General features: G+C 47.8%; 1 protein-coding gene across 4 annotated transcripts in view; it reads right to left on the reverse strand.

The window, feature by feature from the left end:
* Positions 1-8,675: 8,675 nt before the first annotated feature.
* LOC132572311 (cholinesterase-like) overlaps positions 8,676-25,102 on the reverse strand; it is a 77,510-nt gene continuing 61,083 nt past the window's right edge. Inside the window, exons 2-4 of one of the 4 annotated variants that reach the window (XM_060239216.1) lie at positions 14,009-15,497; positions 9,950-10,113; positions 8,676-8,981 (exon numbers count right to left, since the gene is read on the reverse strand). In XM_060239216.1, coding sequence (XP_060095199.1) covers positions 8,920-8,981; positions 9,950-10,113; positions 14,009-15,489 — 1,707 coding nt within the window. In that variant the 5' untranslated portion in view covers positions 15,490-15,497 and the 3' untranslated portion in view covers positions 8,676-8,919. The remainder of the gene's footprint in view (positions 8,982-9,949; positions 10,114-14,008; positions 15,498-25,102) is intronic. The other 3 variants (XM_060239218.1, XM_060239215.1, XM_060239219.1) reach the window with 3 other exon arrangements.

The following is a 25,102-nucleotide window of genomic DNA, read 5'->3' on the forward strand; positions in this document are numbered from 1 at the left end:
GACCAAGAATTCCTTCTATCCAGGGAATCCCAAGCATTCAGGTGTTGAGAGAGAAGCGGGTCTTGTCTTTTTTTAAAAAAAGCCTTTTAAATCTGTTGTGGGAGTGTTGGATTAACTCGTTAAAACCCAGGCGGCCGAAGAGAGAACAGCAGTTCAAAGGAGCCTTTTGATCAGCGGTGGAAATAACAGATCCCCAATATAAACCGGAGAGAACCCAGGACAGGAGCTCAATAGCTTGGGGCGGGAGGGAAAGAGGGGGGATCAAAAGACGTCCTTTCCTTTCGCCTTCCTCCTTGGACTGGGGATGCTCCGCGGACCGGTCGGAATCCAGGCGTCCGAAAGGGCGAGCCGATGCCGGAGAGGAGAAAAAGGGCGCCCGCTCCGGATTAGCACCCCATTCTGGATCCAATTGAGGAAATGGCCCAGTCCCGTAGCGAAGGAGCGGGGAAGGGTCCCTAGAGGAGTCTCAAAGCAGCCGAATCGCGGAGCCGCGGAGCAGGCGGCGGCGGCGGGCTGGAGCCCTCGCTTGGCCCATGGCTGCTGGAAGCGCGACGGCTTGCAAAGCTGCCTCCTTCTGGGTCCCGCCGGCCGCGCTCTGGTGCCCCTGGAGCCCAGGGAGGGGATCCGGGTAGATCTGGTCTCGGCTGCTGGTGGGAAGGAGGGCTTGGCTAGTCCCGCCCCCTCCCCCTTCTCTTTTCTTCCCTTCCCCCTAAATCTTTCTCCTTCCGCCGCTTGCCAAGAAGAAGTTTTCGGATCGAAGCGACCGCGAGAGAAGGTGGAAACAAAACCCTCCAGCAGCCTCTCTTAACGCATCCGCGCCTTTTAATCCTCGGCCGAGCTCTCCACTCTGCCCCGGTTTCTGAAATCCTTTAACCTGGGGGGGGGGGGGGGCGGGGAAGAAGGAAATTGGGAGAGAGGAGATGGGGGGGGGGTTGGGAGGGGAGGAAAGAGAGAAAGAAAAGAGGAAGGGAAAGATTTTTGAAAGAGAGAAAGAGGAAGGGAGGAGAGAGAAGAAGGGAAGCTGGGGGTCTTTGTGTATAAACAGGAGGGGAGGACAATGAAAAGGGGCGGGGCGTCGGCTGGCAGCAGATATGGAGGGGGGGGGTCTAGTGGGGAGGGCTGGCTCAGAAAGGGAGGAGCCGACTTGTCAGGAATCCCGGGGTCGGGGTGCTGAGCGCGCCGAACCGTGCAACGCAGTGTGCGCCTGCCGATCATAGGGGGGCCTCTCTGCAGAAGAGGTTCCCTGCCTCCCCATAGATCAGGGCCTTGAAGCCCGCGAGCCTTACAGATCTCTGGAGCGCTTTCGAGAGAGGGAACAGGGGCTTCGTAGTGCCACGATGCTGAGATCGTCCCCCGCCTTGCCCTAGATTACGCGTCCTTTTTACCGACGGGAAGAATATATTTAAGCACGCGGCGGTCCTATCTTCAAAGGCATCCTCTCCCCGCACACGGCTGCCCGAATGGGTGGGCGTGGAATGCCCATTTACTTAACTGGCCTGTGTATTTCGAAGGGAACAAAAAAGGCACGCGTGGTGTGTGTTTTACGGAGGACGCGGTAAGCTGTGAGCATAGAGAAGCTGAAGAATGCATCTGCCCATTTAAAAAAGGAAAAACCCATCCGATCCGTGTGTTTGTGCCACGGAATGGTGCCTACAGGTTCGGATCTGTGATTCTTAAAATGCAGTCTGCATGCATATATTATAGATGATGTTGATTATGAGGAATTAAGGACATAAGGATCATTATGCCGGAGTGCAGTAGGATGTATAATTTTGCACCACAGTGGCACACCATGAAGTATGTGTGTCTTTCCCAATGCACATCCTTGACAGCAGGCATGGACCTGAACTGTGATTAGAAGGTGTCAAGTGGTTTGCCTGTAAAATAGGGATATGTATGTGTTACTCCATTAAGGGCTGAATCTTTTATTTTCAGGGTGACTCCTATGGCCATGGGTGTGACCTGTGTCTAGACAATTAGTCTGTGTCTGCGTGAAACCCTCCCCCAAATACTGGAGGAGCTCCTGACTTTTGTCTATTAGCATTAAGAACTAATTATCCATTAGTGTTAATGACAGTGACATTAGTGTTAAGAACTAATTATCCATTATTTTAAAAATTATAACCTACTTTTTTAACTTACAGATTTCCAAAGCAGCTAACAAATCAAAAAGATCACAGTGTAAAGTAAAACAATAACACATGAACAAGGCATAGTTATAGAACAGGATAAGATGTAACAACTCCTCCCCCTCAGTATTTATTTAAATAGAAAAAAAAAAATTGAAATAAAATGGTACTCCGACTGCTCTGCTGTGCTTTCTGCAGTCCTGCCTTCTGTGTTAAAAAAAACCCGGATATTGATCTGGTACAATTTCCTCCCTCCCTCCCAGAAGCTCAGGTTTGCACATAGCTCTCCCCTTGCTGTTTCAGCTTTCATTTCATAACAACCCTGTGAGGTAGCTTAAACCAAACACAAGTGACTGGGCCACAGCCACTTTGCAGGTGTCATGGCAGAGTGGAGATCTGAACCCAGTTCTCTGAAGTTATATTCTGCTACTCTAAGCACCCCACCGAAATGACTGTCCTAGCTGCTTCTGAAAATGCTACAGGGTCAAGCTACAGCCAATAAAATATTATCAAAATAAATATTTATTATATGATGCAAACATTAGTGAAATTAAAAACATGTGGCCTGAATATCAGGCTGCATTAAGAATCAGAGCAAGCTTTACATAAGCTGTAACAATTTCCCAAGCAAAACTGATGGACATGTCAAATGGCCAACACAAGACCATACATGTTTCAGCCTCAAGGGCCTTCCTCAGTGGTCAATAATACACACTTAAAAAACCCCCACCCACCCACACATCCAGAAAATACTATACATCAATCTTGACCAGATGTTGTTATCTTCTATATTGTGTGGTATGATCTAAGCTTAAAGAGCAGGCCATGGATTCCTACAAACAGTAGCTGCACTCACACAAAACTCTTCACTGATTTTATAATTGGGTGTAAAGTTTCCAGTGTTTCTGGATGTGTGTGTTATCGACCTATAGCTGATATAAATTTGAACCCAGGTCCCTGAAGTCATATTCTGCCACTCTTAAGCATTCTACCACAATGACTGTCCTGGCTGGTTCTCCTAGGGCTCAACTCCAACTTTGCAGTTCCAGACAACACTAAAAGGTTCTTAGAAACATACAGTACTCCTAGTAGAGTAGCAGTACCTACATTGCTTTTGAAGTATCCCTGATGATATTTTCTAACCTGTAGTTCAAGGCTGTCACTGGAAGATGAGGCAAACCAACCTGCTGCTACAAGCCCCTCAGAAATTAATAGTGACAAGCAAATTATATAGGCAGGTAGCTGTGTTGATCTGCTGCAGCAAGCAAACAAGAAGACTGCAGCAAGCAAACAAGAAGACTGATCTGCCCTTCTCTCTGAATCAGAGACTCAGAGTGGCTTACAATTTCTTCTTCCCCCCACAACAGACCCTGTGAGGTGGGTGGGGCTGAGAGGGCTCTCACAGCAGCTGCCTTTTCAAGGACAACTCCTGCAATTGCAATGGCTAACCCAAGACCATTCCAGCAGCTGTAAGTGGAGGAATAATGTATTTCGAGGGGATTAGATAAATATATGGAGCAGAAGTCCATCAGTGGGTATTGCAATAGAACAATGGATACTGCAAGATATCAATGGAACATTGTGTCTGGGGCAGCGATGCTCTGTATTCTTGTGCTGTGTGGTGTAACAGAGGGAGGACTTCTAGAGTCCTGGCTCCATTGGTGGACCTCCTGGTGGACCTTGGGTTTTGGCCACTGTGTGACAGAGTGTTGGACTGGATGGGTCATTGGCCTGATCCAACATGGCTTCCCTTATGTTCTGATATAGACATTATACTCACTTTTCTCTCCGATGGGGACGCAAATTGACTTGCAACATCATTTTCCCAATCTTGCAATCACAACACTATGAAGTGAGTGACTGGCTTAAGATCATCGCACAAGTTTCCATGACAGAAGAGGAATTCTAACCTAGGTCTCTGAAAAGTAGTAGGTCAGATGCTATAGTGATTGCAGCATAGCTGAAAACCCAACTGAAAACACATGTGGCTAGCTGCAACTACTTACACAGAACACACCTCCAGCAATAAACAACCCAATATAAAATATAAAAACAGGTGCTCAGAACCATCATTTGCCCTGGAGGTACTCTGCTGATTTGCTACCACTTCAGAAGTGGTAGCTTTTTGTGGCTGGACTCAGACAACTGCTGATGGGGTGAGTGTAGGAGTGGAACAGGGCAGATGTGAATGTTTGGTTGCGCTTTTTTGGTTCGTTCACATCCCCTCCCTGTGCTGGCTTAAAATGCCAGTCTGGACTCAGCCAGCCACAAACTCTTTCTCCTTCTCATCTACCAAGAATGACCTTCTGATACCTATGCTGGCCTGCTTGACCTCTCTCTATGCAAGGAATAAAATGGACATGTATGCATCTGATCTTGGTGATGGAGACGTTCAGTGGGAGAGCATTCCTACCACCCAGGATTATCTGCAGCTGATTTTGGAAGAATTATATTTCAACAAGAAGCTCTGGTGTGAGATTACCGAACTAACATTTATCAGCAAGTGATTGAATGGACAGATTTCTTTCATAACAAACATAGCTGTCAAACAAGCATAGTGTAGCTAGGGGAAAGAGTATTACCACTTACTGCTGTTGTGGGCTCTCAACACTGCCTTATGCATTTCGTATTCATAACCTTTTGGCCCCACAGTTTCGTTTTTATCCCTACCCAAGTGTGTACATGTATCTCTGCCAATTAAAACTATATTTTTGTGTATTTATTAATATTGCTTGCATTTCGCAGCACAATGCATCTGATTAAAAGGATTGCTAAAGGGTGATAGGGAAATGGTGGGGAAGATGAATGCATTTTTTGCCCCTGTCTTCACTGTGGAAGATAGGAGGTGCTTGCCCACTCCAGAAACACTGATTTCAGGGGGGTGGTGTTGAAAGACCTGAGTTTAAGTGAGGTGACAAGAGAGGAGGTCCTGTGACTGATGGGCTAATTAAATCTGATAAACCATCAGGCCCAGATAGCATATATCCAAGAGTCTTGAAAGAACACAAATGTGAACTTGTGGATCCACTGGCAAAAATATGCAACCTATCCCTAAAATCTACCTCAATTCCCAAGGACTGGAAGATAGCTAAAGTAACCTTCACCTTTAAAAAGGCTTCCAGAGAACATCTGGGAAATTAAAGGCGGTCAGTCTAATGTTGATACTGAGTATATTGGTGAAATCTGTTATTAAAGATAAAATAGGTAGGTACACTGATGAACAAAGCATACTGAGAAAGAATCAGCACAGATTCTATAAGGGAAGATCTTGTCTCCCTAACCCTGTTAAAGTTCTTTGAGGGGCTGAACGATTATGTGGACAAGGCTGACCTGATAGATATTGTTTACCTAGATTTCCAGAAAGTTTTTGATAAAGTTCTTCATCAAAGGTTCCTAAGTTAACTCAGTAGTCTTGGGATAAGAAAAGTCCTCTTGTTGATTGAAAACTGGTTAATGAACAGTAAACAGAGAGTGAGTATAAATGGGCAGTTTTCACAATGGGAGGTGGTAAGCAGTGCGATACTGCAGCACTTGGTACTAGGTCCAGTGCTTTTTAACTAGTTCATTAATGACTTGGAGTTGGGAGTAAGCAGTGAAGTGGCTAAATTTGTGGATGACATTAAGTTGTTCAGGGCAGTGAGAACCAGGGAGGACTATGAGGCTTGCCAGGGGGATCTGTCAAGGCTGGGCAGTAGACATCAACGTGCAAATGAGGTTCACCATAGGTAAGTCCAAAGAAAGGCACACTGGATCCTAACTATAAATATAGATTGGTGAAGTCCAAACTGGTGGCAATTGACTGGGAGTGAAATCTTGGACATGGTAGATAACTCACTGAAAATGTTGATTCAGCATGCTGCGGCAATAAAAAGGCAAATACTATGCTAGGGCTTATTAGGAAGGTGTTTGAAAACCAATCAACCAGTATCACAATGCCCTTATATAAATCTATGGTGCAGCCTCATTTGGAATATTGTGTATGGTTCTGGTCACTACACCTCAAAAAAGATATAGCATTGGGGAAAATTCAGAAAAGGGCAACTAAAATGATTAAGGGGATGGAACACCTTCCCTATGAAGAAAGGTTTACAAGGTTAGGGCTAAAGAGCCCTAGAAATGACAACTGAGAAATGGAGAAATGATGACTGAAGGATGATATGACAGAGGTTTACAAAATTTTGCAGGGAGAGGTGGAGAAAGAAGCACTTTTCTCCCTTTCTTACAAGAATTCTTGGGCACTCAATGAAATTGCTGAGCAATAAGCCTAGAACAGTATTTCCTTTATTCACTCAAAGAGTAATTAACACGTGGAATTCACTGCCGCAAGAGATGGTGGTGGCTACAAGCATAAGCAACATCAAGAGGGGATTGGATAAACATCTGGAGCAGAGGTCCATCAGTGACTTTTAGTCACAAGGTATAGAGGGAACTCTGTCTGGGGCAAGTGATGCCCTGTATTCTTGGAGCTTGGGGAGCCACAAAGGGAAGACTTCTGGAGTTCTGGCCATGCTGGTGGACCTCCTGATGGCCCCCAGGTTTTGGCCACTGTGTGACCAGAATGTTGGGCTGGATGGGGTTTTGGCCTGATCCAACATGGCTTCTCTTATGTTCTTAAGAGGGCTTAAGTTCATGAACTTTTAAGCCACAACAAATCACTTAGCTGTAATGAACACACCCTTTGAAACTCACACCTTCTTTCCACATTTTTCTCCTTTTTATTTCTGTTTCTTATGCTACATATGCTACATTTTGGATTGGAAGCTCCTTGGGGCATGGACTTGTCTCCTTGTACTCAGTCAAGAACCATGAACTTTGATAGTTATTATTTTCTTCATTTATACCCTGCTTTTCTCCCAGGGGGGATTCAAAGCAGCTTACATTATTCTCCTCTCCTCCATTTTATCTTCACAACAACCCTGTGGGGTAGATTTGACTGAGAGTGAGTCACACCCATGGTCACCCAGCAAGTTTCCATGGCAGAGTTGGGATTTGAACTTGAGTCTCTCCAACACTCTAACCATCACACCACACATTTGAAGAACATTTTATTACTGTGATGAGTGCGACATCATAACACTTTTGAATTAGAATTCCAGAATATGTTCAGTACTCCATCCAGGTCTTAGCAAGGACTTTGCATTTCTAGCTTTGAAATTTCCAATTGGATCTGCTTATCTTTTGTTATGTCCCTGGACGGCTCTTCAACACTTTCTTTGTATCATTGTGCCACCTAGTGGCAACACAATATTATCATCTCTGGGATTCCCTCGCATGCATTGTATGGCTGGAGACCAAAATCCCTTTTTGAAAGTTTGTTACAGGTAACACTTCTTTTGGTTAACAGATTCATTTGTCCCTCTGCGCACTGTTATCTCTGAGGAAACGTGGTGCAAGTTCTTGAACACTACTAAAACATTGATTTGGTGTGAATAAAGAAAAGAGGGATGAGTGCACACTGCAGGCAATGATTGCCTCAGTAATACAATCTTCATTTCTCTCTCTCTAAAAAAAGGGGGGTTCTCTTTCTTGTCTCTGTTAATAAGAATACATTTCTACCGGACTTCATGCCCTATTTTAGTTCTACTCTTTTCTTGTGGGGCTTAGGGCAGCTCATAGGGCTCTCTCATTCACAGTTTTATCCTTATAGTGGGGTGAAGAAGAAAACAAAGGAAGAAAAGGAGGAGGAGGAGGAATTATACCCCACCCTTCACTACCTGAAGGAGTCTTGGAGCAACTTAGCTCTCCTTTCCTTTCTCTCCACACAACAGACACCCTGTGAGGAAGGTGAGGCTGAGAGACCTCTGCAACTGGCCCAAGGTCACCCAGCAGCCTTCAAGTGGAGGAGGAGTGGGAAATCAAACCTGGTTCTCTACGTTAGAGTCCGCTGCTCTTTAACCACTACACCAACCTGGCTCTCAGAGTGGGTGACCTTAGGCCAGTCCCACATTCTAATTAGTCTAATTAACCCACCTCACAGAATTGTCTGCAAGAAGAGTACTGCAGGATACACCAGGTTTGGAGGTTGGACTCTATGGCATCACATCACAGCTGATCTCCCTCCCCTCCCCAGACTCCACCCTCCCCAGGCTCAAACCTTAAATTTCCAGGAATCTCACAAGTTGGAGATGGTAACCCTAGCTAGCTATGCTAATTTGCCCCCCAGTGTGACTTAATAATAGTTGAATTTCTTGCCCACAAACTGGGATCCTCACTTTGTTGAAACACTCAGATGTTACCAGGGCTTTTTTTTGTAGAAAAAGCCCAGCAGGAACTCATTTGCAAAAGCCACACATCCCTGACACCAAGCCAGCCGGAACTGCATTCCTGTGCATTCCTGCTCAAAAAAAGCCCTGGATATTACAATACAGAGTGGTTAAATCTAGGGATTTCCTCAGCCAGGAAGTCCACACTTTCAGTTCACCAAGCTTGTCCTCCACAAGATCCAGGGTGTGTTGACAGACCTGCACAGTCTTCACACCAAATCAAAGTCTTCACACCAAATCAAAGGCAAGATGTGCACAAAACAAAGGGACACTGAAGCAGAAGGAGAGCTCAGGAGACCACTTTAATTTAGTCAAATGAATCTAGATTTGAGTGTGCCTGAGAAGGAGCTGGGTATCAGATTTTATGTTTTAAAATCAGACGACAGAAAGTAGTATAATCCTCTCTGAATTTACATGAAAGAATGAAGGTATAAACGGATATTTCCTCTGTTGTACACTGCCTCTTTAGCCTTTTTTCTTCCAGTTCATATGATCCTCTTTTTCCATCCATACATACTTATCTGAATTTACATTTCTGGCTTCGTATCGCCTTCTGGACTGGCTGGAACAGAATCATTTGAAGGGTGATCTGTGGAAAGAAAGAAAGCCCAGAAAATGAACCTCCCACTGAATTAGACTAGATAAACTTAGGGTTGCCAGGTCCAATTCAAGAAATACTTGGGGACTTTGGGCGTGGAGCCAAGAGATATTGTGGGTGGAGCCAGGAGCAAGGTTGTGACAAGCACAATTGAGCTCCAAAGGGAGTTCTGGCCATCACATTTAAAGGGACAGTACACATTTTAAATGCCTTCTCTCCATTGGAAATAATGAAGAATAGGGGCACCTTCTTTGGGGGCCCATAGAACTGGACCTCCTGGGTCCACGAAGCAGTGGTACTCAATCCACGTTTCCCATACCATACCAAATGGATGTTGGTGTAAGCGACAGCATTAAAATTGGATTCAATATTTCTTTTTGAAAACTCGTAGAAGCAATAGCGAAGTGTGGATTGAGTACCACCGTGTTGCATTTTACTTCCTGTGCCTTGCTGTACAGAAGATAAAATTTATGAAGCGTGGTTCTCTGTGGAAGACTTTGTGAAGTACGACTTGAACTTTTGAGGAACAGTGCTCCATGCGAAAGACTCTACAATTTGAATCTTCACCTACACCCAGCTGTTGATATAATTTGGACATAATTTGGACATTGTAGGTGACTGTGGGTGTGGGTATATGTTCCTTATTGTTCTCATACAATTTTTGGTTGGCCCAATGAAAGTGTGTAACTAAGTGTTATGAGTAGTGTTTGAATTGCATTAATTTTGAGGCTGGTTCTTGTGGAGGTTGGTGGTAGCCTTTATTTCCTGCCCCACCTGGGGATTGGCAACCTAATAACAAAGGGGCTCAGTTGCTTTCCTACTCAATTCCAGAATGACCTTAGCATTGTGCTATTGTCTCTAGGGTGACCAAGAGTCCAACCCAACCACAGTTTATGGAAGAATGTCTACCACAGGGAATGGTTTTGGGTCACTCTTCCCTTTTCAAGGCCTCAGCTCACTTGGCTTCAATGCCTCTGGTGCAAGTGCCGTCCAGAAAGAACAGTGCTGAGCGGGTGAGGGCTTCATGACTTGAGGCGGCTCTGTGCTGATGCGAAAGAAATTCTGTTCTGCAGGGTTGTAGAGTGGCCATTGTGCCTCACCAACTTCTGAAGGGGTGGGATTGCTGCACAAGAGGCAAAAACATGATTCATGAAGTCAGAGAAGTAACTAGTTCTGTGCAAAGTACACAATATATGTTTTCTGGTGATGTATTTATTCATTTACTAACTTTACCCATCTCACAGAGGCTCAAGATGGATTACGGTGTTAAAATACAACCAGTAAAATACATAACATGGTAAGGTCCTCATGACATATTCCATTCACATTCTATAGTTTAGATGTTATATATTTAAATTGGTCTTTTACTGTTTTTATTGTTGATTGTTTTTATGATATAACCCACTATGAGCCTGTCATACAGGAGGGGTGAGCTAAAAATCGAATAAAATAAATAAAAAAATAAATCAATAGAGGACTGATTTAGTTAGAGCTGGGAAAGTTTTCATCCCTGTCAACATGTATCTAAGAACCTAATAGCACCACAAATTAATAGGACTGCCATTTAAGATCCTCCATAGAGGTGATGACCCAGGTGAACCTAACTTGCAAAATTATGCAGACAGAGACCAGAGCAAAGACCTTTTCTGTGGAGAAACCCCAGTACCCTCCCCAGAGGTACGTGCCAAATACCCGCTTCAGTATCTATTGGGCACCAAGCCCAGCCAGTTTTATTTCCCCAAGCTATTAATGACAAACTTGTTTTCTATTGCATCTGTAACGTAACTGGGGGGGGGGGGGAACCCTTTTGGATTTAATGTTATTTCATTTTCTTAATAACCTTGGAAGTTACCTTGGAAGCTTACCTTGGAAGTTTAATAGTTACCTTGGAAGTTTAATACTGAAAGGCAGAAGACAAATATTACTGCCCAAAAGAAGGTCACAAAAGTAAGCAAAAGTTTAATGGTTATAGTGTGCGATCTGGGAAATCCATGTTCAAATCCTGGTATGAAGTTTGCTTATGGAATTTTTGGTCCAGTCTCTCTCTCTCTCTCCCCATCAGTCTACTTACCTCACAGGTTTGTTATAAGATTAAAATGGACAAGGGGAGAAAGCTGTACACTGGCTTTAACCCTTTGCTGGAATGGTAGGGTAAAAATATACTAATACGAAATATCTCAAATAAATATCTCACTGGTTGCCTGTTGTGTTCCGAGTTCGCTTCAAGGTGTTGGTATTAACCTTTAAAGCCCTCTATGGTCAGGGACCTGCCTATCTACGGGACCGCCTTTCCCTATATATCCCCCAGAGAGCACTGCGATCAGGGACAAAAAATCTGTTGTCTGCCCCTGGCCCAAAAGAAGCCAGGCTATGTGTAACGAGATCCAGGGCTTTCTCGGTGGCAGCACCAGAACTTTGGAACACCCTCCCGGAAGCTATAAGGGCCCTGCGGGATTTGTCTGCGTTCCGCAGGGCCTGTAAGACCGAATTGTTCAAACAGGCTTTTGCGGTTTGATTGAAAAAAGGCTGCCACCGGACATCCTACAGAATGCTGGCGATCTTGGTCGAGAAGTCAATACCACCTATACTGGACTGAAATAGCGCTATAGAATGGTTTTAAAGTTAATATATGTAAATTATGGTTTTATATGTTTTATTGGATTGATCGTTTTTATAATGTTGTAAGCCGCCCTGAGTCCGCTTGCGGAGAGGGCGGGATATAAATGGGAAGTAATAAATAAATAAATAAATAAACAAATTCATTGAAGTATTGAATATAGTTAAGGTTATTTCTAGTTAACAAAACTGGCATTTTCTCTCACTGGTCATTGACATTGGCATGTATTTAAAGTGGATGCTAGTTCTGAACACGTTCTGTGTAGGGTTGCCAAGTCCAATTCAAGAAATATCTGGGGACTTTGGGGGTGGAGCCAGGAGACATTAGGGGTGGAGCCAAGATCAAGGCTGTGACAAGCATAATTGAATTCCAAAGGGAGTTCTGGCCATCACATTTAAAGGGACTACACATCTTTTAAATCCCTTCCTTCCATAGGAAATAATAAAGGATAGGGGCACCTTCTTTTGGGGCTCATAGAATTGGACCGCCTGGTCCAATCTTTTTGAAACATGGGGGGTATTTTGGGGAGAGGTACTGAATGCTATGCTGCAAATCTGGTGCCTCAACCTAAAAAAACAGCCCCCCCCAGAGCCCCAGATACCCACGGATCAATTTTCCATTATTTCCTATGAGAATAAATATCCATAGGGAATAAGAGTTCCCTCCCCCTGTTTTCTCTCTCTCTCACTCTCACTCACGCTTAACTGTCTCTGGTGCAAGTGGGCAGCCATGTTGGTCTGAAGCAGTAGAACAAAACAGGAGTCTCTGGTGCCTCCACAACCAGGTCTGGAAAGTACAGGGGCTACGCTGCTCTTTTACGCACACACTCACTTGTCCGAAAGGAAAGCAAAACAAACAGAGAGGCTGTACTCTCACGAGGTCTGCTGTTGCTAACCCTTCCCCATGAAGTACTTCCTGCTCCAATTTAAAGGCACACAGACATTTTAAAACTATATCTGTTTGCAGGTCCTGCCCAAGATCTAGAGGTTCTGGGTGGCTGTGGGGGACGAGCTTCCCCCCATTGGCCAGCTGGCTGGGGAAAGCTTGTAAAACCAGGAATCCCAAGCTGGAATCTGGGGATTGGGAAGCTGGGAAGGGAAGGGGCGAGGAAAAGCTGCTGTGATGGGGCTGGGTGGGAGAGGAAGGGAAGGGGCGAGGAGAAGCTGCTGCCATGGGGCTGGGTGGGAGGGTAAGGGAAGGGGCAAAGAGAAGCTGCTGCGATCGGGGCTGGGTGGGAGGGGAAGGGAAGGGGCGAGGAGACGCTGCTGTGATGAGGCTGGGTGGGAGAGGAAGGGAAGGGACGAGGAGAAGCTGCTGCGATGGGGATGGGTGGGAGGGGAAGGGAAGGGGCGAGAGAAGCTGCTGTGATGGGGCTGGGTGGGAGGCGAAGGGAAGGGGCGAGGAGAAGCTGCTCCGATGGGGCTGGGTGGGAGGAGAAGGTGCTGCGATGGGGCTGGGTGGGAGGGGAAGGGAAGGGGTGAGGAGACACTGCTGCGATGGGGCTGGGTGGGAGGGGAAGGGAAAGGGCAAAGAGAAGCTGCTGCGATGGGCCTGGGTGGGAAGGGAAGGGGCGAGGAGAAGCTGCTGCAATGGGGCTGGGTGGGAAGGGAAGGGGCGAGGAGAAGCTGCTGCAATGGGGCTGGGTGGGAGGGAAAGGGAAGGGGCGAGGAGAAGCTGCTGCGATGGGGCTGGGTGGGAAGAGAAGGGGCAAGGAGAAGCTGCTGCGATGGGGCTGGGTGGGAATGGAAGGGAAGGGAAGGGGCGAGGAGAAGCTGCTGTGGTTGGGGCTGGGTGGGAAGGGAAGGGGCGAGGAGAAGCTGCTGCGATGGCGCTGGGTGGGAAGGGAAGGGGCAAGGAGAAGCTGCTGTGATGTGGCTGGGTGGGAAGGAAAGGGGCGAGGAGAAGCTGCTGTGATGGGGCTGGGTGGGAATGGAAGGGAAGGGAAGGGGCGAGGAGAAGCTGCTGTGATTGGGGCTGGGTGGGAAGGGAAGGGGCGAGGAGAAGCTGCTGTGATGGGGCCGGGTGGGAAGGGAAGGGGCAAGGAGAAGCTGCTGTGATGGGGCTGGGTGGGAAGGAAAGGGGCGAGGAGAAGCTGCTGTGATGGGGCCGGGTGGGAATGGAAGGGAAGGGAAGGGGCGAGGAGAAGCTGCTGTGATTGGGGCTGGGTGGGAAGGGAAGGGGCGAGGAGAAGCTGCTGCGATGGGGCTGGGTGGGAAGGGAAGGGCCACCATTTTCCCCCCACTTCTGGATTTTTGGTGAGCAGGGGAGGAGTCTCCAAATTGGGGGTGCCCCACCTGTGGCAGGGGACTGGGAAGCCTAGTTCTGTGACAGAGAAACCTTTGAGAGGTCCTACCTTCTGAGTCATGGATGCTGAACATCCATAAGTAAGTAGTTCTCTTACCCACTTCTGGCAAACTCCGCCCAGTAACGCATCACTCGGGGGATTAGCTCCAACTCCGCTTCTGTGTGGGTTCCATTGGTTCCCAGTAATAAGGTCAGAGTTCCAAAAAGGTATGGGATCTCATATCCATGGGTTGACCCCATCCATTCAGGCCACACGGAGCCATTGCTACGATGTGTGAATGTGTAAGCATACACAGGGTTTCCAGCCTTTGCAGCTTCTGTGACAATTTTGTTTGCTGGACATAGAAAGAGGTAATCACCCCAGGCCTGGGACAAGGCAGAACGATACCGGGCTGGGCCTTCTGGTTCTACTTCGCTGTATCTCCGAGCAATGGATTGGATGAAGTCTTCTGTTGCATTGCTTATAGTTCCATTCAGCACTTCCAAGAGCTGCTCCCAGGTCAAAAGGCCTGTAGGTAAGTGAGAAGCATAGAAGATAAGCAAGGATCCTTCATCAGAGGTGGCACCGATCATCAGAGGCTTAGAATGAAAGTGCCTGGACTCCACAAGTTTCTGTGGGTCATCAGGAAAGAAATTTCCATCTGTTGTTGGTGTGAAGGGAAAGTCCAATATGCTCTTGCCATCGCCAAAGAAAACATTGAGCACCGGAATTTCTTCCACTTTCTTTTCCTGCAAACAACTCACTATGGCACTGTCCTCAGCTTCTGTACAGCCCAACAGGTTGGCCAGGGCCAAGGCTCTCCTCTTTGCCTCCTCAGGACTCACCCAAGCCCAGGGTGCAGTGGCCGTCCCACTCTGCAGTACAGCATGGTCAAAAAGTGGCTGACTCCCTGGTGAGAGGAGATGATAGTTGACAGAGGCTCCTCCGGCACTATGACCAAAAATGGTTATCCGAGTTGGGTCTCCTCCAAAAGAAGCTGCATTCTCCCTCACCCATCTTAGGGCCAACTGCTGGTCAAACAAGCCCACGTTTCCTGGGGCAGCTGGTGGCAATGAAAGGAAGCCTAGAGCTCCCAGACGGTAATTCATGGAGACCACAATGACATTCTCAGTAGCAGCTAGGAATGCCCCATTATATATGACCAGGGAAGCTGTGCCAAAAAAAAATCCACCACCATGGATAAAGACAAGGACTGCAGCAGGTGTGGAGGGCTGGGGATAGGGCACCCAGACATTGAGGAAGAGACAGTCCTCTGAATGGGGCGTGTTGGCATTGAATGTGGCAGCATCAGGAATGCCTGAAAGAACTGCTTGTGGGCATGAATTTCCAAAGTTGGTGGCTTCCAGGATATGGCTCCATGGCTTATGGGGAAGAGGCTTCTGGAAACGCAATTTCCCCATGGGGGGTTCTGCATAGGGGATGCCCAGGTAGGCTGTGACATTTCTTGAGCCAGCTGGGAGATGCTTTCCCTGAATACGGCCACTGCTGGTGACTACTGTAGCCTCATATTCAGCAGAAGACTTGCGTTCCAGAAGGGAGAGGATCAGGAAGCTCAACCAAAGGAGGAGATTAGTCATTGCAGCCCCTGAAAGGGAAGGATCCCAGAAAAAGTTACCAAAAAACAAAAGAGAAAAGAAAAAGAAAAAAAGGAAACAGGTCATCTCCCCTTTCTAACCATCCTCTTGGTTCTGAGAGCCAGATATCTCATTAATTGGAAGGCCAATATGATAAGTACGCCTGATTTTGTGAACATCCCAGGTGTTAAAGGTATAATTTATTTATTTAGGAGATTTCTTTGTCTTCTCTACAGAGTGCTGCTCAAGACAGTTTCCAATAGAACCTATATGTCTCGGACATCCAGATCCCCTCAGTAGCAGGAAAGAAAACCCAGGAGGTGCACAGAAGTACCAAAATGTGGTGCAGAAGCAAAAAATCCTCTTCCCACAAACATCCAAGCAGCAACAAAGAACCCCAGAGAGATGTCCCTTTTGTCAGTACAAAGTCCCATAGAAGAGAATTTTCACCTCAGCCAGCATCATATTTAAATTAGGACTTAGGTCTGGTGTAAGTAGCAGCCCCATGGCACAGAGTGGTAAAGCAGCAGTACTGCAGTACTGTGATCTGAAATCTCTGCTCACGACCTGAGTTCGATTCCGGCGGAAGCTGGATTCAGGTAGCCGGCCCAAGGTTGACTCATCTTACATCCTTCTGAGGTCGGTAAAATGAGTACCCAGCTTACTGGGGGGAAAGTGTAAAAGAGTGAGGAAGGCAATGGCAAACCACCCTGTAAAAAGTCTGCCGTGAAAACGTTGTGAAAGCAACGTCATCCCAGAGTTGGAAACGACTGGTGCTTGCACAGGGGACCTTTCCTTTTCTGGTGTAAGTGCTCTTAAGTCACTTCTGACTTACAGAAACCCTATGAACTAATGACCTCCAAAACACCAAATGGCCTTGAAAACTGAAGGCTGCAGATCCTTGATTGAGTCGATCCAACTTATGTTATAGCCTGGTCTGGCCTGCATTCCATAGAATGGAAAGGTGGAATCCAGAAGGGTTAAGAGTGACTGTTCCACTTCAGAATTTAAGTGAGTGATTCCAGTTTTATTTATTTACAGCAGAGGTGTCAAGCTCTTGAGGGCCAGATCTGACATAAATGAGACCTTGATGGGCCGAGCCATGTCAGGCTGGACCATGTGTGTATGTATTTAAGATTAGATAGCAGAGATATAAACTTTATAAAGGACACAGACAAACACAAAGATTTTTATTTTAAAAACCCTTAAAATAAAACCTACTTAAAACATTAGCACTCGTTGATCTTAAAGGTGCTTTCTTTGTATCTCTCCCATGGGATCCAGGGAACTGGACAAAGGAAGTTCTGGCTCTTTCCTTCCTTCCCCAGGGGACCAGGAGAGGGAGGAGTCTCAGCCAGCAGAAGGAAGAGAGGCTTGGCTCAGTACCTCTGCTGTGCAATTGAAAGAACCTGGCAAAGCAAGCTATTCCTCCCTCCTTCCTTCCCAAGGGAGAAGCCTCAGTCAATTGAGAAAATAGAGACTTGACTCTGTAGCTCCTGTGCAATTGAGCAAGCCTTGCAAGCAAGTTGTGATGCAGAACGAAGCAAGAGAGAGGGAGAAGGAAGCAGATGGCAGCCAGTTGCTTGGGGGCCTAGATAGGAGCCCTCTGAGGGCCTATTTGGCCCCCGGGCCACATGTTTGACACCCCTGTTTTACAGCATTTTTATTTATTTATTTATTTATTTATTTATTTATTTATTTATTTATTTATTTAGGATTTATATCCCGCCCTTCCCACAAGTGGCTCAGGGCGGCTGTGAAACACATAGAGGTCTTAGTGTGAATGAAAATTAATTCTCCCACTGCACCAATTGTCTCTAGGTGGCTACAGGAATCAATGTCCATGAGCAAAAGAGTCAGCAACTCAGCAGAGAGAAGAAGTCTACTTGCTTGGAGCAGAGCTTGCAGGGATTTAGTCTACCTGTAACCTGACAAGAATCCCTCCCCTTTTCTCTTTCCTATCAGCCAATGCAAACCATCCTTTGAGGCAGCAGACTCACCTTTTTCTTTCCCCCTCCAGCAATAAGGTTCTGTTCAGCTCTCTGTATATCAGTTCATTTACCTCTAACATGTCGAGGGACAGAGTAATAAACTGGCAGTATTTATCTGTAAAGAAATTGCTCAACAGGCTTTGCCATACATAGTAGGAGGAGGCTGCATAAGGTACGCTAGCTGTGATATTCCTGTGAAGAGACAACTGAAACATGTTTTTATGGGTAATGGGTCAGAGGGGGTAAGGGTTTTTTGGCAGGCCCAGAAACAGTATTGCCAAATGTGGGTGGAATACTGTACATGGGCGGGAATAAAAGGTCTTTGGACAAGATAAGAGACCTTTGGAACTCTGTTCCAGAAACAGAGAAGAATTTGGTGTGGGGCCATATTTAGCTCAGTGTCAGAAGACCCAGCTTCCTGGGGGAAAGCGCAGATGACTGGGGAAGGCAATGACAAACCACCCCATAAAAAGTCTGCTGTAAAAACATTGTGAAAGCAACATCACCCCAGAGTTGGAAACGACTAGTGCTTGCACAGGGGACCTTTCCTTTTCTAGAAGACCTGCTTTACGTGCAGAAGGGTACAGACTGAATCCCTGCCATTTCCACTTGAAAGTGTATTTAACCAGCCAAAGTCTTGAGTCTTAAAATCTATTTACTGGTTTGAGCTACTACTACTACCATTATCACCACCGCTGCCACCACCACCACCCAGTGCCAGATTAAACCCTGTGGGGGCCCCTAGGTAGTCGAAATCTTGGGGGCCCTCTCGCAGATTTATCTCAGAATCTTAGCATCTGCCCCACCACCCATGGCCCCCGCTGCAGCCTGCAGGAACCATCTTAAAAGCATCTTTTACTAAACTGCAAGGGAGAGGCACAGAGAGACAAATTGGCAACAATGCCAGCAGCAGTTGCACTAGGCAAGTTGGGCAAAGAGTAGCTCAGTTGCTGGCTGCGCGTGCAGGCTGGGAGGGCTGTAAGCAAGGAGAAAACTGGGGGGAGGGGAAGCTGGCCCTGGGCTCCTAAAGGCAGGGGGGCCCATAGGCCAGTGCCTACTTGACCTAATTGTTAATCTAGCTAGCCTTCCCAACCCTCCCGCTCTGGCGGGGGATGCCAGGTTTTCCACCCTCTTCCCCCGCTCCTCCAAAAAACAGAAGCGGGGGGAGGGGGGAAACGGCGGGCACCCCATCCCAGAGCGGGCGACGCTGCTGCGCTGCTGCCGCCCCCTCCCTCCCCGCAGCTGCTCCTCCGAGATGGGCCCAGGCTGAGCCCATCTCGGAGGAGCAGCCAAAGCAGAGAAGGGGAGGGTGGAGGCGGGCCAGGAGCATGGCGAGCCGCGAATCCGGGCCCCTCTAGGACCCGGACTCGCGGCTCGCCACGCTCCTGGCCCGCCTCCACCCCCCTCCCATTCCAACCCAGAGGCTGAGCGGAGCGCGCGACGCTGCCGCGCCGCCCCCCCCCGGCAGCTGCTCTTCCGAGATGGGCCCAGCCTGAGCCCATCTCGGAGGAGCAGCCAAACCAGAGAAGGGGAGGGTGGAGGCAGGCCAGGAGCATGGCGAGCCGCGAATCCGGGCCCCTCTAGGACCCGGACTCGCGGCTCGCCACGCTCCTGGCCCGCCTCCACCCCCCCATTCCAATGCAGAGGCGGAGCGCGCGACGCCGCCGCGACGCCCCCCCCCCCCCGCAGCTGCTCCTCCGAGATGGGCCAGCCTGAGCCCATCTTGGAGGAGCAGCCACGGCAGCGCAGCGACGCTCCCCGGTGCCGTTTCCCCCCCTCCCCCTAGCTCCACCCCAGTGTCTCCTGGCTCCACCCCCAAAGTCCCCAGATATTTAAAAAATGGGACTTGGCAACCCTAAATCTAGCTCTGCCACCACCTTCATTTAACACCCACCTTTTTCACTGAAAGACAAAATAGATTACAAAATATTATAAAAACACTTCAGTCAAACTGCAAAGATCTCAAACAAAACAATGCACTGAAGCCAAGAGAGAAGAACTGGAAATAGGGCTGCCATGCCCCCGGTCTGGGCAGGGGTTCTCCTGTCCAGGAGGTTCCCAACCCACAAGCCCACACTGGGCTGGTGGGGGGAACCTCCCCTGATGTTGCCAGTGTGATGACATCACCCGCAAGTGATGTCCTCACATCGGCAATGTCATGCGCCGGCAGCTCTAGAGGTTTCCAGGAAAACTCTATGGTTTTCCCAGACACTCTAGCAATTTGGGAGGGAAAACTCTATGGTACAATACGTACCATAGCCGGAGGCTGGGGGGGACTTAGCAACCCTAATTGGAAAACTGTGCAAGCAGTTAAAAAAAGAGTCTTAAGGCAACAGAAGAGTCAATACAAGCAAAGATCTGTTTGAAGTTACACATACCATCCTAAAGGAAAGATTACAAAGGAAAAAAGACATTGAATTTCAGGAAAAAGGATGGTGGTGGTGGTGATATGTACAATAAAAACTGCAACATTGTACAGTTTCTATAGAGAAGCAACTTCACATACTATAAAACTATCCTTCGTAGAAACAACCATTTGAGCTGATCCATCATACTGTCATTCTAGTGGGTTTTAAATATTTTATTCAGTTTTAAAGCAAAATAGGGGATGAAAAGGAAAAGAAAAAAGTTCACTATTACATTTCTGCATTGTTCACTTCATATACAAACATTACATCAGCAAAGTCCATATATCAAGCAGAGAAAAAGCTAGTAACTGTAAGTCATAAAACACTTTCACTTATGATCTATAAGCAATACCTTAAAACAAATATCAATCAAAGTAATTAGCTTCTTTCTACTAATATTATATATAACAAACAGGATTATATCTGTGAATCAAACCATACACAAAAAGGATTCCAAAGATTTTTTATCTGTTGTATACTACTGTCTTTTAATAAGGATGAAAGTGTATTCAGTTTAGCTGTTTCTAGTATTTTTTCAATCATTTCTTGGTTTTTTGGCATTTCTGGGTGTTTTCAGTTTTTTGCAATTAAAATCCTTGCTGCAGTGATGATATGTGCTTTCAAATGTCTTATTTCCTTTGGGTAGTCTTTGGGGAAAATGTTCAATGAAAATAATTCTGGTTTGAATTGAATTGTGTTTTCAATATCTTTTGCAGTATTTTGTGAACCATTTCCCAATATTTTTTCACAATATCACAGGACCACCATACATGATAAAATGTTCCCATTTGACAATTACATTTCCAACACTTATTGGTTACATTAGCATAAATCTTAGACAATTTTTTAGGTGTCATGTACCATCTATAGATCATTTTATACAAATTTTCTTTAAAGTTAATAGATCTGGTCATTTTTATATTAAACTTCCATAGTGTTTCCCAAACATCCATATCAATATTATGACCTATATTCTGAGCCCATTTAATCATACAGTCTTTTACAATTTCATCTTGCATCTTCATTTGCAACAGTAAAGAGTATATTTTATTTATCAGTTTCTCATTTGGACCATGTATTATTTTGTTCACTAGAAAAACCCACAGATTTATCTTTGGCATATCTGGAATCAATTTGTAATCTCAACCACCAATCCAAAATCACACTCTGAGATTTGAGCTCCATTGTACTGTCATTCTCATCCCATTATAAGAATGCCCTGCTGAAAACTTCTGTTTTGCACAATGTGAGAACCAAGGAAGTGTAGATACAAGAGTCAGGGGAAGGGGGGGACCCTTCTCCACTGGAGGCCCTGGAGAACTAGAAAGTCGAGCAGATGGTATTGAACTAAATAGAGCAATAGCCTGACTTGGTATAAGGCAATTTCATATGCTAATTTACGTATGTAATTTATGTTTAGGGTTGCCAAGTCCAACTCAGAAAATACCTGGGGATTTTGAGAGTGGAGCCAGGAGACTTTCCCATTCCTTAAAATAAATAAAAATACAGCAGTGCAATTCTCCTGAATAGTCTTCATTTCCTTGTCCCCCAGCAGCTGCAATTCCAGTAGATGAAGTGAACACACACTAACAAAGCAGCCAAAATAAACAGATTTTGCAAGCGCACACTTTTGTGATCTCTATGGGGCTTTACGCAGAGGAGCTGCTGTATTTCCAACCAACTTCTTCAGATTAACACAGGCAAATGAAAAGAGAGAGAGGTGGAGTTTTCCTCCATTCCATAAAAGGTTCCTACATAAAGCCATTTGAAACAAATCCAAAAGAAGCACAAGGACTGTATTCTCTCTCTCTCTCTCTCTCTCTCTCTCTCTCTCTCACACACACACACACACACTTACTGGCTCTGGTTCCTATACAAAGATGTCTGAAACAAAAGCAAAGCAAGCAGAAGGACTACATTCCCTCTGTCATGCCTGCCCCTGCTGACTCAGAGCAGGTGCCTGCTTCTGACCCCGCCCCTGCTGTGCAGATGCCTCTACCAACGTCGGACGTAAGTCCTGAAGGAGCAAGCCAGCAGCAGGGGCCACCTGAAACCGATCAGGCCACACCAGGCACTAGCTCATCGCCTCCAGAATCACCACCACCTGCAGAACGGCTACGCGAGAGGAGACGGCTAGAGTTCAGAAACAGGCGTAGCGAAGCACGCAGGCGTGCTAGGAGAGATCTGAGCCCAGAGTTCTAACAAGCCAATTAGCCAGCACACTATATCTGGGATCCTGGCCTCAGGCCAAATTGTGCTGGCAACGAATGATCACCCTCCGACGTGACCGCGCCCTGCACCCCCTTGCCTGCTGAACAAACCTGTCTGCTTCCCGACCCGGCTTGACTTTGGACTGGAAACTGGACTCTGCTTTGGCTAAGTACTTTGTATACATTCGGCTTGCTTTCCCTGGTTGATGACCCTTCTGCATTCCTGAGACTCCGCGCTTCGCTACTCCCTTCGGCTGGCCTGATTTATGGTGCAGACCAATTAAGGACTGTAAAGATAACGCTCGTGCTGCCTTTGGAAACACCCCAGCCGACAGCCAGCGTCCTGGCCGATTGCCAGGGCAACAGAAGCTGCCCGTCGTTGTCTGCAGGTCTGGGTCCTGACAGCTTGCCAGCACCCAAAACTCGCCAGGCACACCATGACCGACCCAGCGGCAGGAGGCGCGGACCCCCTGCCGGGGCTCCTGGATCAGGTGCAGCAGCTGACACAGGCTGTAATTGCTCTCCAGCAACAGGCTGCATCCAATGCCGTGGCCTTGGCTGCCGCCGCCGTTCCCCGTTCTCGCTGCCCGGTGAGCGTTCCTGAGAAATTTGCTGGAAGCCTGGAGGAGTTCCCTGCCTTCCTCGCCCAGTGTGAACTCTACATGGAGATAAGGCAGGGCGACTTCCCTACGGACAAGACTAAGGTCTGCTTTATCTTGAGCCTGCTTAAAGGGCCAGCAGCCAAATGGGCCACTCCTCTGCTGCTAGAGCCCTCACCACTGCTGGCAGACTACACCCGGTTCAAGGCCCACTTCACGGCTGCTTATGCCAACCCCGTGCGTGCTGAGACGGCTAATCGTAAGATACGGGCCTTGCGTCAAGGTCAAAACTCTGTGTCTCATTATACCACAGAGTTCCAGCTATTGGCCCAAGACCTGGCCTGGAACGAAGCTGCCTTGGTGGACCAATATACTGAAGGTCTCTCCGATGCTGTCCTGGATGAACTAGCACGCAGTGACCGCCCAGCCGCCCTCCAAGACCTGATCCTGCTGTGCCTACGCATCGATGGGCGGCTGCAAGGTCGACGCCAGAGGCAGAAGAGGGGCAACACCCCACCCCGGGTCCCCACGGCGGCTCCTGCTTCAGGCACCCCAGCTCTTCCGCCGGCTGCAGAACCCATGCAGCTGGGCGTCGCCCGCCCTCGCCTGACTCCCGAGGAGAAGAACCGACGGCGCACCAACAACCTGTGCCTGTATTGTGGTGGAGACGGGCATTTCGCAGGTTCATGTCCGGCCAAACCAAAGCGCCCCACAAGTTCTGCCACCTCGGTAAAAGGCCAGCCCCAGGTCTAGTTGGACCTCCTGACCTGGGGCACTCCTCGAGGTCCGCCCGCTCCGTCCACCCACCACCCACCCCGTTCCTGGTCCCGATCCGTCTGCGGCTTCCTGACGACCGGTGGATCTTCGTCCATGCCATGTTGGACTCAGGGGCTGCCTGCTGCTACATGGACAATCACTTTGCCAAGGAGCATGGCGTCCCCGTCCGGGAAAAGAAGACTCCTACACTGGTTGAGGCCGTGGATGGTCGTCTGCTGCGCTGTGGACCCGTCTGCCACGAGACTCTACCACTCGTTTTATGGGTCCAGCAACACCAGGGGAAACAGACCTTTGACTTGGCCCGCATGCCCCGTTTCCCGGTCATCCTGGTGTCAGAACTTAAGAACTTCAAACGGATCCCATACTTGGTTACAAAGCTAGGATTTTATTGAAGAGAACTAAGCACTGGAAGAGGCAAGATAACAGTGATGGCGAGAGCCAGCACCAGCACAATTTTATACACGTAAAACAAACATCTCACAAAGCCCCAATTCACACCGTTACAGGCACATCTGTCTTCTCACCATCGCTATCAGTAGAGAGGATGCCTCCCTACTTCGAAGGCCATGCTGCTCGGCTTCAAAGGGTCCCAGGGTGAGAATGTGCAGAGACAAAACATAACTCATTCTACAACCCCAAATATTTTGGATACCAGTGGGGCAAGGTTAATTACTATTCAAGCATTCTGGGTCAAGCAAGGGTTACAACATGGAGTCAGTTTGGTTCAGTAACAAAGCAGTTCTAAGTCACAGTAAAAATACATTGCAGCATTGGTCACATTATAGGGGACCAGCAGTAAAGATACAAGTTCTGACACCTGGGCCTGTCCTGGCTTGAGGCCCACAACCCTCATGTGGACTGGGTGCAACGCGAACTGAGCTTTTCGAGCGCCCTCGCGCCCTGTTCCACACTACCACCCGACTCGGCTCCTGTGCCGCCTGCCAACCAACCCGGTTCCCCACTCACCACCAGCCTCCTGGGGGCCGCCACCACTCTACCAGCTCCCTATCAGGAGTTCGCGGACGTCTTCAACGAGAAGGAAGCAGACCAGCTTCCCCCACATCGGCCCTACGATTGCACCATCGACCTGATACCCGGCGCCCCGCTACCAGCAGGCCGCCTTTACCCCATGGCGGACCCAGAACTAGCTGCCCTCCGGGAGTACTTGGAAAAGAACTTGGCCCGAGGGTTCATTCGACCCTCTACCTCGCCCTTGTCCTCACCGGTCCTGTTCGTCAAGAAAAAGACCGGGGACTTACGGCTCTGCAACGACTACCGAGCCCTCAACAAGATTACCATTCGGAACCGCTACCCGCTGCCGCTGATCCCGGAGCTCCTCGACCGTATCAAGGGGGCCACGATCTACACCAAGCTCGACCTTCGAGGGGCCTACAACTTGGTTCGTATCAAAGCCGGAGATGAGTGGAAGACCGCCTTTGGCACCAGGTATGGCCAGTACGAACACCTGGTTATGCCCTTCGGGCTCACCAATGCCCCTGCCGTGTTCCAACGGTTCATGAACGACGTGTTCCGCGACCTGCTAGACCGGTTCCTGATCATTTACCTGGATGACATTTTGGTCTACTCCACTTCCGAGCAGGAGCACGTCCAACACGTCCGCCAGGTGCTAC

The sequence above is a fragment of the Heteronotia binoei genome, chromosome 5 (assembly GCF_032191835.1).
Source record: "Heteronotia binoei isolate CCM8104 ecotype False Entrance Well chromosome 5, APGP_CSIRO_Hbin_v1, whole genome shotgun sequence".
Lineage (NCBI taxonomy): Eukaryota > Metazoa > Chordata > Lepidosauria > Squamata > Gekkonidae > Heteronotia > Heteronotia binoei.